Source organism: Penicillium citrinum (genome assembly GCF_028827155.1).
Source record: "Penicillium citrinum strain IBT 23319 chromosome Unknown utg000002l:1.0-3833315.0:1.0-3834789.0, whole genome shotgun sequence".
NCBI classification, from domain to species: domain Eukaryota; kingdom Fungi; phylum Ascomycota; class Eurotiomycetes; order Eurotiales; family Aspergillaceae; genus Penicillium; species Penicillium citrinum.
In genome coordinates, this window is record NW_026622687.1 from 3,670,611 (window position 1) to 3,684,431 (window position 13,821).

The 13,821-nt window shown below is 47.0% G+C and overlaps 5 protein-coding genes across 5 annotated transcripts; 2 read left to right on the top strand and 3 right to left on the bottom strand.

Moving 5' to 3' along the window:
- Positions 1–57: 57 nt before the first annotated feature.
- Positions 58–1,398, bottom strand: N7469_003191 (uncharacterized protein; the record flags this gene model as incomplete). Its single annotated transcript, XM_056642111.1, has 3 exons — positions 58–760; positions 819–896; positions 950–1,398. 3 exons carry the CDS (start codon positions 1,396–1,398, stop codon positions 58–60), a joined length of 1,230 nt encoding a protein of 409 aa, XP_056504605.1.
- A 1,525-nt stretch (positions 1,399–2,923) lies between these two features.
- On the top strand, positions 2,924–4,414 carry N7469_003192 (uncharacterized protein; the record flags this gene model as incomplete). The annotated part of the gene is made up of 1 exon (XM_056642112.1): positions 2,924–4,414. One exon carries the CDS (start codon positions 2,924–2,926, stop codon positions 4,412–4,414), a length of 1,491 nt encoding a protein of 496 aa, XP_056504606.1.
- Positions 4,415–4,749: 335 nt separating this feature from the next.
- sur2 (sphingosine hydroxylase) lies at positions 4,750–6,084 on the bottom strand (the record flags this gene model as incomplete). Its single annotated transcript, XM_056642113.1, has 2 exons — positions 4,750–5,333; positions 5,394–6,084. 2 exons carry the CDS (start codon positions 6,082–6,084, stop codon positions 4,750–4,752), a joined length of 1,275 nt encoding a protein of 424 aa, XP_056504607.1.
- Positions 6,085–7,594: 1,510 nt separating this feature from the next.
- On the top strand, positions 7,595–8,278 carry N7469_003194 (translationally-controlled tumor protein; the record flags this gene model as incomplete). The annotated part of the gene is made up of 3 exons (XM_056642114.1): positions 7,595–7,609; positions 7,690–8,132; positions 8,194–8,278. 3 exons carry the CDS (start codon positions 7,595–7,597, stop codon positions 8,276–8,278), a joined length of 543 nt encoding a protein of 180 aa, XP_056504608.1.
- A 429-nt stretch (positions 8,279–8,707) lies between these two features.
- Positions 8,708–12,804, bottom strand: N7469_003195 (putative C6 transcription factor; the record flags this gene model as incomplete). The annotated part of the gene is given in 10 exon segments (XM_056642115.1): positions 8,708–9,219; positions 9,233–9,786; positions 9,920–10,009; positions 10,063–10,133; positions 10,182–10,507; positions 10,559–11,582; positions 11,643–11,682; positions 11,738–12,288; positions 12,348–12,563; positions 12,775–12,804. Coding segments are annotated over 10 exon segments (3,414 nt in total), but the record flags the coding sequence as incomplete, so codon positions are not given.
- Between the last annotated feature and the right edge of the window lie 1,017 nt (positions 12,805–13,821).

Below are 13,821 nucleotides of genomic sequence, written 5' to 3' on the forward strand. Positions count from 1 at the left end.
GGGCACAAGTATTCACTACTGAAAAATGTCAATTTGGCCAATATTCACCCTTCTCTATCAATCCAAAAGTGACGGATTCTCATCTGGAGACCCGCCGTTACGGTACTGCCAGAGACGACTGAAATCTTTCACACGATGCACACGAGATTTGGGAGAATCTTTCGAGGTCGGACTGTCGAGGCTTGCCTCTGGCAATAAACTCAATTCACAGTCTCCATCGTAGCCGTTAGAGGCCAATTTCATGTCGACTTCCATGTCCATGAATGAATTCGAGTCTAGTACTCTATGATCTGACCCCATAGTGAACATAGTATCAAGATAATGTTGATTCATCATATGCCCCGAACCAGGACGGATGAACAATCGTCCAAGATAGCGATTGGGAACATCTGTGAAATGAAGAACCCCAAGGTAGGAGACTGCATCCTGGGAGTTGGCGTAGTGTTCAATATGTCGAATAGAGCGTACAATGAGATCGCACTTGGAGGATTGACGAGGGTTGTTGAAGTGATTTGCCGCATTTCCAAAGGTATAGACTTCTAATTTTCGAAGGAGGTCTTGCGGTAATTCGTCCAGTAACCAATCTATAACCATACTTCCCTCTATACCACCCTGACTATGAAGGATTATCACCACTTTGTCGCAGCTGGGACTCAATAACTGCTTTTTGAGTAGCACATAGGCACTTCGTATGTCTCCCGTCGCGTAGGAGAAGCAACGTTGAATCAAACACTCAATCAAATCAAAGACTAAACCAGAACTACAAACAAAGATCTTCTATCAGCCTCGTGACTGTGGAAAATTGGCAAAATACTTACGTGCGATTGTGAATCCCCGTGATCTTGCGACCAAAAGAGTAGGCTAGTTGATCGATATTATTCTGGAGCCAGTATTTACTACTAAAGTTAGACAGATGAAAGAGTAGAGTATGTTTGCGATTTCAACTTGCCTATTTGCTACACCATTAATGAAGAACCAACACTCTCGTTCATGGTCTGATGGTGAGGATACCGGAACTTGAGAGACCAACACTCTCTCCGTTCCGTTCAGGAGTTTCAGGCATATCAAATAGTTGAGTGCAAAACCAGCAAATACATAAGCAATAATCCAAGCCGTAGGAAGCAGAAGTAGTAGCAAGACTGGGATCGAGATCAAGAAAGCGATTTGGGCGATTGTTAGGGCCAGTTGGACAGAGAAAGAGACTAGGCCGCCAAGTGAAGGATATAGTTCATCCAAAGGAGTAGTCTGCCCGAGGTTTAGGGGTAGTAGGATACCCGGTATAGCCCAAATATATCGCAGAAACAGCGAGATATCCCGACAGAACAGCAATAATGGAGATGCGGTGTAAGGCAGCGGGGTGGAGCTGGGATCTCGTCGGGATAGGCGAATCTGAGGCATCGCGGAGTTGGACAGATTCCCTGCTCCAAGGTTGTGTAACGATGGTTTCCCCTGAAACTTCCCTGATCTACCTGCAACTATCCGAAGAGAATGCGAAGGGTGTGATCTGGAAATACGAAGAGTTTGTAGAAAGTTGAGGTTTTGCAGGAAAAGAAAAGCAGGCAGCATTTGAGACTGTCATGTGATGCAGTTAGGGTTCACGCGACAATTGAACATGACCAGATTTCAATTATTTTATATTTACATATGTAGATCTACCGGGGTAATGGTGAAGAATTACATAGAGATATGGATCCAATATGCAGGAGATTGTCTCTTATCAATAATGTCTATGCTTATTATATCTTAATGTAATCTCTATCTCAGTGGCAGGTTGTTGACAGATCATATTCTTTCATACTACTTACCAATAGGAATCCCTGATTTCCTTGGAAATATCATCATAACACCCCCTGATACACCAAAACGACTAGACTTGTACCCAGATCTGGCAAAGTGAATATCAATATTTGGAGGAGCAAACAAGACTCATCTCATTCCAGAAGCTCCGCGCATAACGATCAACTGCGACTAAGCTGACGAAAATGGCTTTGATAGATTGAAATATAAAAGTGCACGACCAGGATGAGCTCGAGAATAGCCAAGTTGAGAAGTATTTTAATCAAACCAAGAGCGATTAGGATCAGATCGTAAACAATACGTTGCATGGCGGATGTTTCTGTGATATCTGCGTAAAGACTAGACAAGTCACTCTGTACCTCGGCTACAGACTCTATAACTTGATTGAGGAAAGAATTCACTAACATTAGAATTGTAGGACTCACAAAGTATGCAGTCAAAAGTTCTAAGAGAATGCTTGGTACTATTTTGTCGAGGGCTAGGAAGCTGAAAGCAGTGAGTGCACCGACGAAGAGAATGCCAAGGACAAGAAACACTTGGGTATCAAACTTCATGATGGCGATGGGAGGGTCGAGGTTGTGAATGGGTCCTTCCCTGCTTTTAGGTTCGAGTGGGATAACAAGATCATTGAATGTGCAAGGTGCTGTAAGCTCTTTTGAGGCTGGAATGTTGAGGAGAGACAGACATTCTAAGTTTAGCCATGAGAACTTGAAGACAAAGGTCTCAAGGAGCTAGAATATGATTGTACTCATTTACATGGTAAAGAGAGAAAAGGAAGGATGTTTTAGAGACTTAATCATAAATATCAAAAACCATTCGAATCCTTGATGGAGGTGAGACATGTTTGATCTCGAACAATGACTCGAGTCCGCTGCATCAAAGATGGCACGTGTAGCCAACAGGTTTAGGCATAGTAGCTGAAAAATGAAATTGACTATAGCAATATTGATTGCTTTGATGCAAAGGCATAAGCCAGACAAAGCAAGATCTCAAATATCTGACTTTATAAAGGTCAAGCTGTCCCTGCTCTGCTCAGCACACACTGAAGCCGTGCCAATTTCAGAACACCAAGATATTCTCACATCACAATAGTACAAACGCAGAGATCGAGCGAATTAACCTAATAATGAGCCAAAATGAGACCACTGGTGACGTTCGTGATGGATTCAAACGATTCACCATGCCAGCCAGCCAGCGCCGCCACAGAGACATTGAATCATACCCGGGGTCAGTCGATATGTTAGACCGGAGCGAACTCAGAAAGCTAACACAGGTTCTGCACCTAGACAACACGGGTGTGATGCAGACTGAATACATTCCACGAATTGAAAATCTGATTCAGAATCTCCCTAAGCGCCTGCGGCGAAGCCGGCCGCTATCGCTTAGTTTCAAGAATCTCCCTGCAGACCTTTGCGAATTACATTCGCGACTGAACGCAGATGTGATTTCAAATATATTCAATTTTGTCCAGATGGAAGTGACGCAGCATTTCCACTTGTTCGAACAATGGCCTGAACTATGTCATCCGGTTGAAGCGGAAGTCTTACGGCGGCTGCGGGCGATCAAAGGAATGTGGACAAAGCCCGGGTCTACACCAGAACCGATTCCTAACGGATGGCCTTATCAGGTTAACGGATGCCGGGCTTGTATGCTTGCGCGTGTGGCGTCTGACATGGATGCGTTGCGCAACTTGCGAGTGGTGATTTTGAGTCGGACGCGAACACGAAAGAATCATCGTCCACGGACACTGATGGGGTTTGTTGATGAATGTATTAACCAGTCCAGGGAAGAAGAAGCGGAGCAGATATATAATATCTCGAATCAACTTGCTTTCGGGATGAAGGCTGCTCGTAAGGCCTGCACAAGGGCTGAATTCCAGAAGCGAGGGTTGGCCCCCCGCCGTAAGCACCACCGATCCGGCAATGACGAAGCAACGGCCGAGCAGAACCATCGCCGTGAATCAAAGTGGAAGGCTCCATTGAGGCAGATCGAAGAGCATAAGTCATCGAAGGACTCGAGTTCTTCTTCGCCTTCTGCGGATATCTGGGGAGGTGACGACGATCAACATTGGAAATCGCAAACTCAAAGGGATGGGACACAAGATGCAAACATGGACGTTGGCGCTGACGCGGTCGATGAGCTGGTGGAGATGTATAGAAACATTGGAGTAAAAGATCCATATTCTTGTGAGGCGCCAGTCCCAGAAGCGATGGTCTCGCCACTCAAGTATAAAAAGAGCTATGACATGACATCTAGTAAGGCTCAAGTGCAAGCCCGAGAGAAGTCATTGCTGACAAGCCGAACAGGTGATGAAATTGATGGTATTAGCGAGCATTTTGCTGGAATGGATCTGAGCAGTCTGATACCGCCAGAAGGTATCTCGAGGGCAAACACCAATCGGACGGGCAGGCGTGTACCCTTCGGGAAGCAGCCCATGCCGGAATATTCCAGATTGAACTACTCAGGCTATAAGGACGGCTCTGATAGCGATTGGTTGGACGACGAATGTACTGAATTGGACGAAGAGCAGAACAAGGAGGCAATTTCGGGGAATGGGCCAAAGTCAGTGGCGGAGACAACTTGGAGTCTCGTATGTGATCAACAGAACATGATTTGAGACAGTATCGCGATCCTTTGTGTAGCAATAAGTAGACACAAATTTGAGATTGGTGTAATTGCATGAATTGAATCTGATGACATAAGTCAATCTCCAGAAGAATAAACATTATTAACAGTAGCTCGGAAGAAGTAGTAGGGAAAAAAAAGCCATGTACAGCAAAAAGCAAGACAGGTGACACATTCTCATGGTATTGATACACAAGGGTGCAGAACCCCATATACATGAAAGCAAAAAATCAACATCACAATCTCGAGAAATGACCAGCAGCTCCGAGAACGCCAAAATAGGGCAATGCAATGACCAAACGACAGATATCCAAATTCATCACGACTTTAATTGTGCAACACGCTGCCGGGTACTCCATGGCTAGGGCCCTTGAGACTGTCCACCGTCTTGCGGCGCAAGCGAGTACGAGTGGCCGGTCCCTCGGTGGAAACCACTGCGGCCTGGGGCTCTCGCTCATCGTTGGTGGAGGTCTTTGCATTAGCAGCAGCCTCAGCCGCCTGGGCCGTTTCAATGTTGACTTGTTTTTGGGCGTTCTCCCGTGCGCGCTCGTAGCGAAGTTTAACTTCTCCTTTCCATTGGGTGTTCAGTAGTCTGTCCCAGAAGATGAAGAAAGGCTGAGAGAAGTTGGTTTTGATGCCCCAGCTTTGGTGATGAATGTCGTGGTAAGCGGCATTATTGGAGGTGAAGTGCTGCAGGGGGTCCCAAGGGAAAGCATAGCCGCAGTGGTCATCAACAGTCTTAATGGTGGAGCAAGTGAAGAACCACATGGCTTGACGGTTCGTCATTCCAGAGACCAGGAATCCGATACCCGTACCAGCAGTGTCTAAAAGGAAGCCCTCAACAGGGTGGTTGTACAAAGCACCGAAGGCATAAGGGACGTACAGGCGGTGGTGACGGGAGTGGAAAGTGACTATCGATCGAGTTAGCATGCCATCATTTCTTGAATCCGGAAGTCGCCGGATGGACTCACCATAGAGCCAACGGTTTAGATGCATGGCCCGGTGGAGGAAGTATTGCCAGGTATCGACGATGGAAATGGCCAGAAGGAATTGTAGTCCTGGGACAAAGTACCAGTAGACGAAAGAGGCTAATGCCATTTCCCAACCAGCAAAGGCGGGGGCAGTAACTTCAGCTCCATTGTCTAGGATTACTGACTGGACCATGCCTGGATAAGAACCACCGGCTAGGGCACCGGCCAGGATGCTATGTCCGTTCTTTGAGACCGAGTTGGCTAGACCCGCGGCATCAACACCCAAGACCGTCAAAATCGTGGGGATTGCGCGCTGGGCAATGCGAACGCGCTGGGCCCAAACAGCCACATTGTAATCGTCCATGCCGGTCATCTCGATAGGATCGAAATAAGCGACTGAGTAGCCGGCTATCGTCTGGATGATTTGTTGCAGGACAACATCGCGAACGACCTCCCATCGAGTAACTCGGTTTCTTTTCGAAAGCTCGGCGGGAGTATGGAGACGGTATTCTGCGAAGTAATCGTTCACATCTAAGAAGTGATAGACACCGGACAAAGCCCAGTAAGCGACAATCGGTAGTATCAAGGCGAGCAGACTGTCGGAAATGGGCGGAAGGACGGGTTGTCGCACTGATAGTGTGTAGCTGGGTAATGGAGGGAGGTCAAACGCGACCGAGGCGTTGGCAGCCATAGTGGACGCGAAAAATCGGAATTAAAGAAGCCAAAATGGCTATTCAAGGGGGATTGTAAAGGATGATGATATTGATGGTTGACAAAGATTAAGGAAAAGACGATCTGAGGGGGGTGAAAACAATCAAAGGAGATTATTCAAGGAAATGAAACGAATGGGGCGACGAAAAAAGTCCCCAGGGCGATCGGTGGGGAAAACCGGCTTTTGCTGACTGGTAAGCGCGACTGAGATAAACAGCAGCTTGAAAACAATTAGGTGTGAAAGACCGCAAGATAATAAATGAGAAAAGGAGAGTAAGGGTCAAGTGATGGTTAATTAGAAGAAGGAAGATGAAAGAGAGAGGAGAGGAGAGGAAGACGAAGAAGAAGCGAAGAAGATTAGGAGAGACGCCAGAAGAAGTGGCGCCAGTCGGATGCGGCGAGGGTGACAATTACAATACGGTAATACGGGCCGTCTTCAGTGAGAGAGTAGATAACGGATGATTCAATACAGTAAGATACGAGTATGCGGGAGCCTGCGGATTCATCCGAAGTATATCATTTAGTTAGCAGGTGCGTTAAGTATATACAACATTAGTATATACAATAGAACAGAGAGAGATTATCAATTAATCAGTTGAGTTCAATATTATGCTATATTGCTAGTATGGACTAAGTAGAGACATAACCCATTTGATTGCTGTAGTAATAGTATGTGCCTGGGAGTACAGCGAGGATCAGTACACTTGTAACTATAGCGTGACTAGTAGTTAATGTACTTAGAGAGAATGTACGATGTAGTCAAGTGCTAGTATTAAAAGAGTGACATATGTATAATACCATTATATAGATGCATTGATATTGGCAATGTTGTGAAATTAATTGGTCATTAACTATCTTGATTGAGGTTACTACTAACTATACTGTAGTACCTAGTCAACTAGTACTGGCAGTAAAGTACATCACCAACTAATTATCTTAATAATAGATGGTATTGACATCTCACTCAACGTGATAGTCATGACTAGTTAACTTATATAGTTGATTCAGCAACATCGCGGTCAACAACATATGTACATACCCTATGTACATACAGCTGTCCATGCTATCTATACAAAGTGGCTCAATAGGCATAGAGTGGGCCGAGATTGCCCGTGCCACTGCGGGGCGACTGGAGGTAGAATTGAGTTGTACTGTACATAGTGCAGTGTTGACCGTATATATCAGAAGAGTAATTGCATTGAACAGTCCTAGTAATACTAGCCATTTTTGAGATCCCACCAACAAATTAGTACACTTCTGCTAATATCTTCAGTTTACCATAGTCAATTTACTATAGATATACTTAAATAGTTGTGTAGAGTCCCGTGATTCATGCAAACAAGACAAACTCCCCCACCGCGCGCCACTAAAAAAAAAAAACTTCATTTCCCCTCCTTTTCTCTTTTGTTTTCCTTTTTCTCCTTAACAGTCATTTTCTTTTTTTTTCTTTCTTTGTGAAATATATCTCTCCTCCCCCTTAAACCGCCACCATGATTATCTACGAGGTATGTCGTGATTCCCACTTAGCAGATACCCTCTGTATACCTTGCCTCTCTCCCCAGTTTCATTGCTGACAAGACAATAGGACATCATCTCCGGAGACGAGATTCTCTCCGATACCTTCAAGATCACCCCCGCCAAGGACTGCCCTATCCTCTGGGAGACCGACTGCCGCAAGTACCTCAAGAAGGGTAACGAAGACTTCCAACTCGAGGGTGCCAACCCTTCCGCTGAGGAGGCCGAGGAGGCTGGTGGTGAGGGTGAGGCCGTCATGGTCCACGACATTGAGGACCAGTTCCGTCTTGTCTGGCTCAAGCCCGAGGAGGGTCTCAAGCCCTCCAAGGATGCTTTCAAGGCTCACCTGAAGAGCTACGTCAAGAAGGTCCTTAAGAAGTTGGAGGAGAACGGTGCGCCCGCGGAGGCCATCGCTGAGTTCAAGTCCGGTGCCCCCACTGCCTTGAAGAAGATCACCGCCAACTACGACAACTACGATGTCCTCATGGGTCAGTCCATGGACGGTGATGCCATGTATGTTCCATTTTTCTTATCAATTTTCACTATTCAAAGGTCACCTACTAACAATCCCTAGGCACGTCCTGATTGACTTCCGCGAGGATGGTGTCACCCCCTTCGCCACCGTCTGGAAGCACGGCTTCAAGGAGGTTAAGGTCTAAGCAATTAAGTCTTAGCGGGCGAATTTCACAAAGGAACTAAAAAAAAGCACTTGACATGAAGTATGAAGAATACAAGACACACGAGCTCTCTATATCCTACTGCCTAGATCAGACGCGGGAATTCGGATTGCTTCTTGTCCCTCCCGCCGGGCCTTTTGTCTGTTCTGGCTTTCCGCGTCGTATCTTCGTATCCTAATTGGCCGATCCATCTGATCGTCAAGAGTTACGCCTCATGAATCGATAAACTGTTACGTCTCCCTCTTAAAATCGGCTTCAATCTTTTTACTCGTAATCCGTAGCTGGTGGCTTCCGTATACCGTTGGTGTAAACAGGTTTTGCAACCAAGATCTCTCTTTAAGCAAAGATGTTTCTATTGATTGTATGAACAATATTTCATATGGGGGTATCGAAGGTTTGAGTTATGAAGTATCAACAATATCCCGTCCAATCACTGGACGAGGCGCCATGGCCAGTCCCCTTGTCCGTCCAGGACGAAAGATTTGTATCGGTAGATGGCGCCAGCGATAATCCACCCAAGTCAGTCGAGTCATTATGATCATTGTGTGCGGATGTAACACCCATATTAGCAAAATCCAAGCCGGTGACTGGGTCAAGTTCCATCAGTTCATCCGATACAGGCAGATGTTGTCCAAAGACAGCGTCCCATTGGTCCCAGTCAAAGTTCAAATTTGGATCCATCATTGACGGTGGGGTCGGCATGCTCATTGGCGCAGGGTTGGGGGATAGAGCATCCATGAAGGGCATGCTCGGTGAAAGGGTTGTGTTTGGGAAACCTGGTTGGGTAGGAGGTGGCAGCACAGGGAGGGTGGATGATCTCGTGGGAGATTGCGTGGAAGACGGAGAGTCGAGTGAAGACCGGGCAACCCCAGGTGATGTTGCTATTATAGGTTGAGGAGCGGCCGCTGCGGCCTGTATGCCTACTGCAGGCGTCACGTTGTAGCGTGTAGCCGTAGGGGATGTAGTGGGTGGATCCCTGGGGGGCTTGGTAGGAATACCGAAGAAGACTGGGCCGAGAAGCAACCGATGATACCACAGGATTTGGCAGAACATGGGTGCGGGTCATATCGTAGAATTTGCGATTGAAGTCTGACAATTGACGATCAGCGGGAGGTGGGGGAGGAGGAACTGATGGGCGTTGGGTTGTGGTAGCGGCAGCTGCTGGAGACGGCGGATTTGAATAGAGAGCTCCTCGCGGACCATTGAGTTCCGGGGCCGGAGATGCAATGCCTGCCTGCAGTTGGTCTTGTTCGGTCCAGAGCATCTGTGGATTTAGGCCAGCTTTCTGCCATGCCTTTTGGCGAAGCCGGCGGATCATATCCCATGCCTCACGGCCACCATCCTTGAGTGGTCTCTGTGTAGAAACACCATCTTCGCCGCCGACTACGCCTCCATCTGGCCCGGATAGAGCTAGTATGCGGTCAATGAAGGCACGAGATCTGAAAGCCTCGGGGCTATAAGGTCGCTCGTAAAGGTCGATGAGCATAATCCTACTACGGTTAGAAGCATGAAATGAAGTAGCGACTAAACAACTTACATTGTCGCATGCATAGGTTGATGGTTACTTATAATCATTAGCGTCAGGTCTCAAGAGCAATCGGGCATTTTATCCAGGTTTCTTACCCTGGCCAGCTCCATTGAAATGGCTGGAAGTCTGGATCCGTAGCGAGCTGAATGAATTTCTCCATGAAGCCGTGGCAGTGACGAAGTGCGCTGGATTGGTCAGAAATGAATGCTCTAGCTTGGAAGTCTTCTTCCATGCTCACCTTTGGCGCGCTGCGGGCCATATACGGCTCCGGGCGTTTTTTAGGAAAGGCTGGTATGCGACGCAGAATGCCTAGAAACCTTGTTAGTTGGGTCGCGTCCTTCGGATAAAGCCACGAACCTTGTCAATATAGAGGGACAAAATGATTCGAGCCCATTTATGAAAGGACACAAGAACTGCAGAATGATATTGTTCTGGACATCCATTTGGGCCTTCGCCTGGGAGTTCGCTTTCAGGTGAGTGTGACTCCCCGGGAGATTTGGACATCGAGAGCGCACGCCCGGACGAGACAGAACCATGGTCAGTTATCTGACTTTCCGGAATCCTGTTCACGATTGAATTGAGCTTAAGTTGAAGCTCTAAAAGAATTGACCGGAGGTCTTCCATATCCTGCCGAGTAACAGGTTTTGTGCCAAGTTGAATTTTGAGAATGCGGCGAATAGACCCTGCGAGATCATGTTAGAAAGCCTCTGGGCCTATCGCTATATGTGACTTACAAGCCATGATGTATTTGCCCCGAGCGGTTAGGTAAAATACATTCACCATGGAGGGCCCGCCACAGACGGTTGGATCATCGGGATCGTCTGGTAGGCGCTGGTTGGAGGCAATGAACTGGTTGTAGGTATCGGCGGCAGGTGTACCAAGTTGAGTATCTTTAATTTCACTCGTCTCTCGCACATCCCAGTAATTTTCATCGCTTACCAATGGAGGCAGTCCACTGGACATGGCAACCACTCCATCCATATGAATTATGTGCCACCATAACCTCCGTCTGTACTCAGCCTCGCAAGGCTCAATCTGGAAATTAGCAGGGTCTCGATGAAGACCCATTGTTTGCGCAACACGCATCGCCAGACTGACAAAGAGGCTACTTGTCAAAGGCTCTTCTTCTTTTGCGAGGATCGTTTGAACGATAAGATATGCGGAGAGGCCTTGGAGAGATGGACTCCGCGGGAATGAGACTTTAGCCAACCATCTCGTTGACGCCTCACAATACATGATTGAAAGCGCATCCCGAGATGCCGCATTAAATTCGGCCTTAATAGTACGGATAGAAACCGTAACAGAGCCGCCATACCATATCGCGTAGAGGAGTGGAATAAAAGAAGGGATCGGACATGGCTCCCCGGAGTAGCTACTATAGTCATACCAATTCCAAAAGGTATTGTAAAGCTTGAGGATAGTGGGTGGATGAACAACGGGACTGATGGCATGTACTCCAGACATAAAGCCTCTGTACAATATGTGACTTTGCCTTCTTGTTGGGACATGTTCCAGCATCTCCGGTTCCACGAATTTCTCGCCTGTTGATGGAGAGTCTCCTGAAGGAAAGAGAACGGAGGGTTGAAATGACCCAGCACGAGAACGTGGTGTAGTCGGAATTGGTGATCCAGCAAGAGATCCCCTCCACTGTCTTCGGTTTCCGGCACTGGGATCATTCGGGTCATCATTGGCAGTTTCTGAAGAAGCCGTGTCGTGTGATCTATTTTGATCTCTTAGCAGCTGATTGAGGTCATTGATCTAGCGGGTGCACAATGTCAGTGAGACTCATGAATATCAAATGATTGTGACAAGCCATACCTCATGGGATATATAAGCCCAATAAGTCGTTCCGACATATCTGCTTGATGGTTACCATGGGAAGTATAAGTGCATGCCGTTGGTAGTTCACTCACCTGGATCTACCTCCATCATCCAAGCTCAAATGTCCCAAGTTCAGACTGCCAACCGGATCGACGAGATCTGTTGCTTGGCCCGATGGGATAGGAAACTCATCGCCGCTTGACTCGACCGCCACACGGCGCGGGCTAGAGGGGCGAGATGAGATTGGCTTCCCATCCCGTGCCTTCCTTTGGCGCAGATCTTCCAGCAAGGAATTTTCAACTCCATTATTTGGCCCCACAGCATGCCTCTCTATATCTTCTAACGATTGCTTGTTGCCGCCTATCTTTTCAATCATCGACATCAATTTGTCTAATCGCGCTTCGATGGCCCGCGGGTCAGACCTAGTCTCCTCTGAGGAGCCCGTTTGTCGCAAATGGCCGTATATTGTTTGGAGCTCATCGACATCTTCTTCCCATGTTCGTGGGGTGGCCCGGCGGCGCTTTACCCCATGGCCAGATCGACCCGATGAGTCGGCCCCATTCGCATTGTCCCGCTTCTCGGATGAGACATCGTACACGCACTGGGCCCCTGTCTTGATACAATTTCCACATACCGGGTGGACCTGGAAGTTTCCTCTTAGCTATGATGGAGACTGCGCGTGGCTAGAACTAGAGAACTTACCTTGTCACACTTAACCTTGCGACGACGACATGTGTGACAACTGTAGCTGGCGCGGTTACGAGTGATCTGTCTCCCCCGGCCAACGGGGCCCGCGAGGAAGCGGATGATGAATCCTGGGGATTTGACGAACTGGGGTTCATCCCAACTCAGACAGCCATAGGAGCAGCGAGGTTGGAGTGGAATGAAGTGCAATGCGATTGCAGTTGCGATTGCGGACTTTCAATGGCGGATTGCGGAGGATGTGCGGGGGACATTCAGTGGCCAATCACATCAGCCGGATTTGCCCGGCGGTCGGAGCATAAGATAAGTAATCACATCTAACTTAACTATACCTATTTAGTTAATAGTTACTTCATGATTGGAGAATATAGTTAGTGTATGAAGATATTAACTAGAAAATCGTGATCCGATATACTGGAATACATACCGAGTGCGTCGGATCGAGAGTTAAGAATGACTAAGAAAGATTTTATTTTTGAGTCTGACCCCTTTGAAGCGATGCCAAGATTCAGCATTTAAGTATACAAGCGAATCAATATAGTGAGTGAACAGGTGGATTAATTGGACCATCAGACTTCCAGATCTAATACTTGTCGAAATTACTAGACTACTAGGTAGTAGTCCACCTGTTAAATTATTCCAATAATTTAACGAAGTTCGTTATCATCTACCAGATGTAGGCACATCTGGTAGATGACATAGATATCTGATTTTCCATGCCCTTTTAAAAGAGTTCCTGTATTCTCGATCGAGACTCGAAATCATTGGATGATGGAAAATTGGAACAATTTGGTTCGATGTTTTGACATGGATAATGCATTGGATCCATCCAAATGGATCTAGTGCAGATAAGCTTCAAGTTGTATGGTAAATACGTATTCATCTACAGTAGATCCAGAAGAATGGCCCAATTAATATTAAATACGTTTTATCTAGACGTCTAGCAACAGTAACTATATCTCGCAAATCCTCTTCCTTCTAAGTGACTAAGTTATACAAATACGCCTTCAAGGTTGGCTTCCAGCCCGGATGATAGAGACCTTCATCTGGAAGACGAAGCGGCACCTATTATACTAGTATATCTCCCTTGGACGCTTCGGATTTTAAATTAACACCACCCCCACCAGAATTTCTTGCATGTGTGTTGAGCCTATTGCTACTTGCTCTTCTATAAGCTCCGATAAAAAGGTAAAAATAAAACTTTAGCACTATCCTGACGCTCAAACTCGTCATTGTCCTCTGTCGGAGCTATCTGCGTGAAAGCCACTGGCAGCAGATCATTATTTCCTGAAGAACTTGAAACTATCCATTATCTAGCCTGATCTAGCCTGGCCTGCTGCTCAGCCACATCAATACCATTTTTGAATCCATTTCCGCTCTAGTTCGCGTTTTACACAAGTATACGCGTCTGCCAAGTCCGCCGGTGTTGCCCAGTTCCGCCAAGCCAAATTCCTTCACCTTTCGTCTCTTGGTT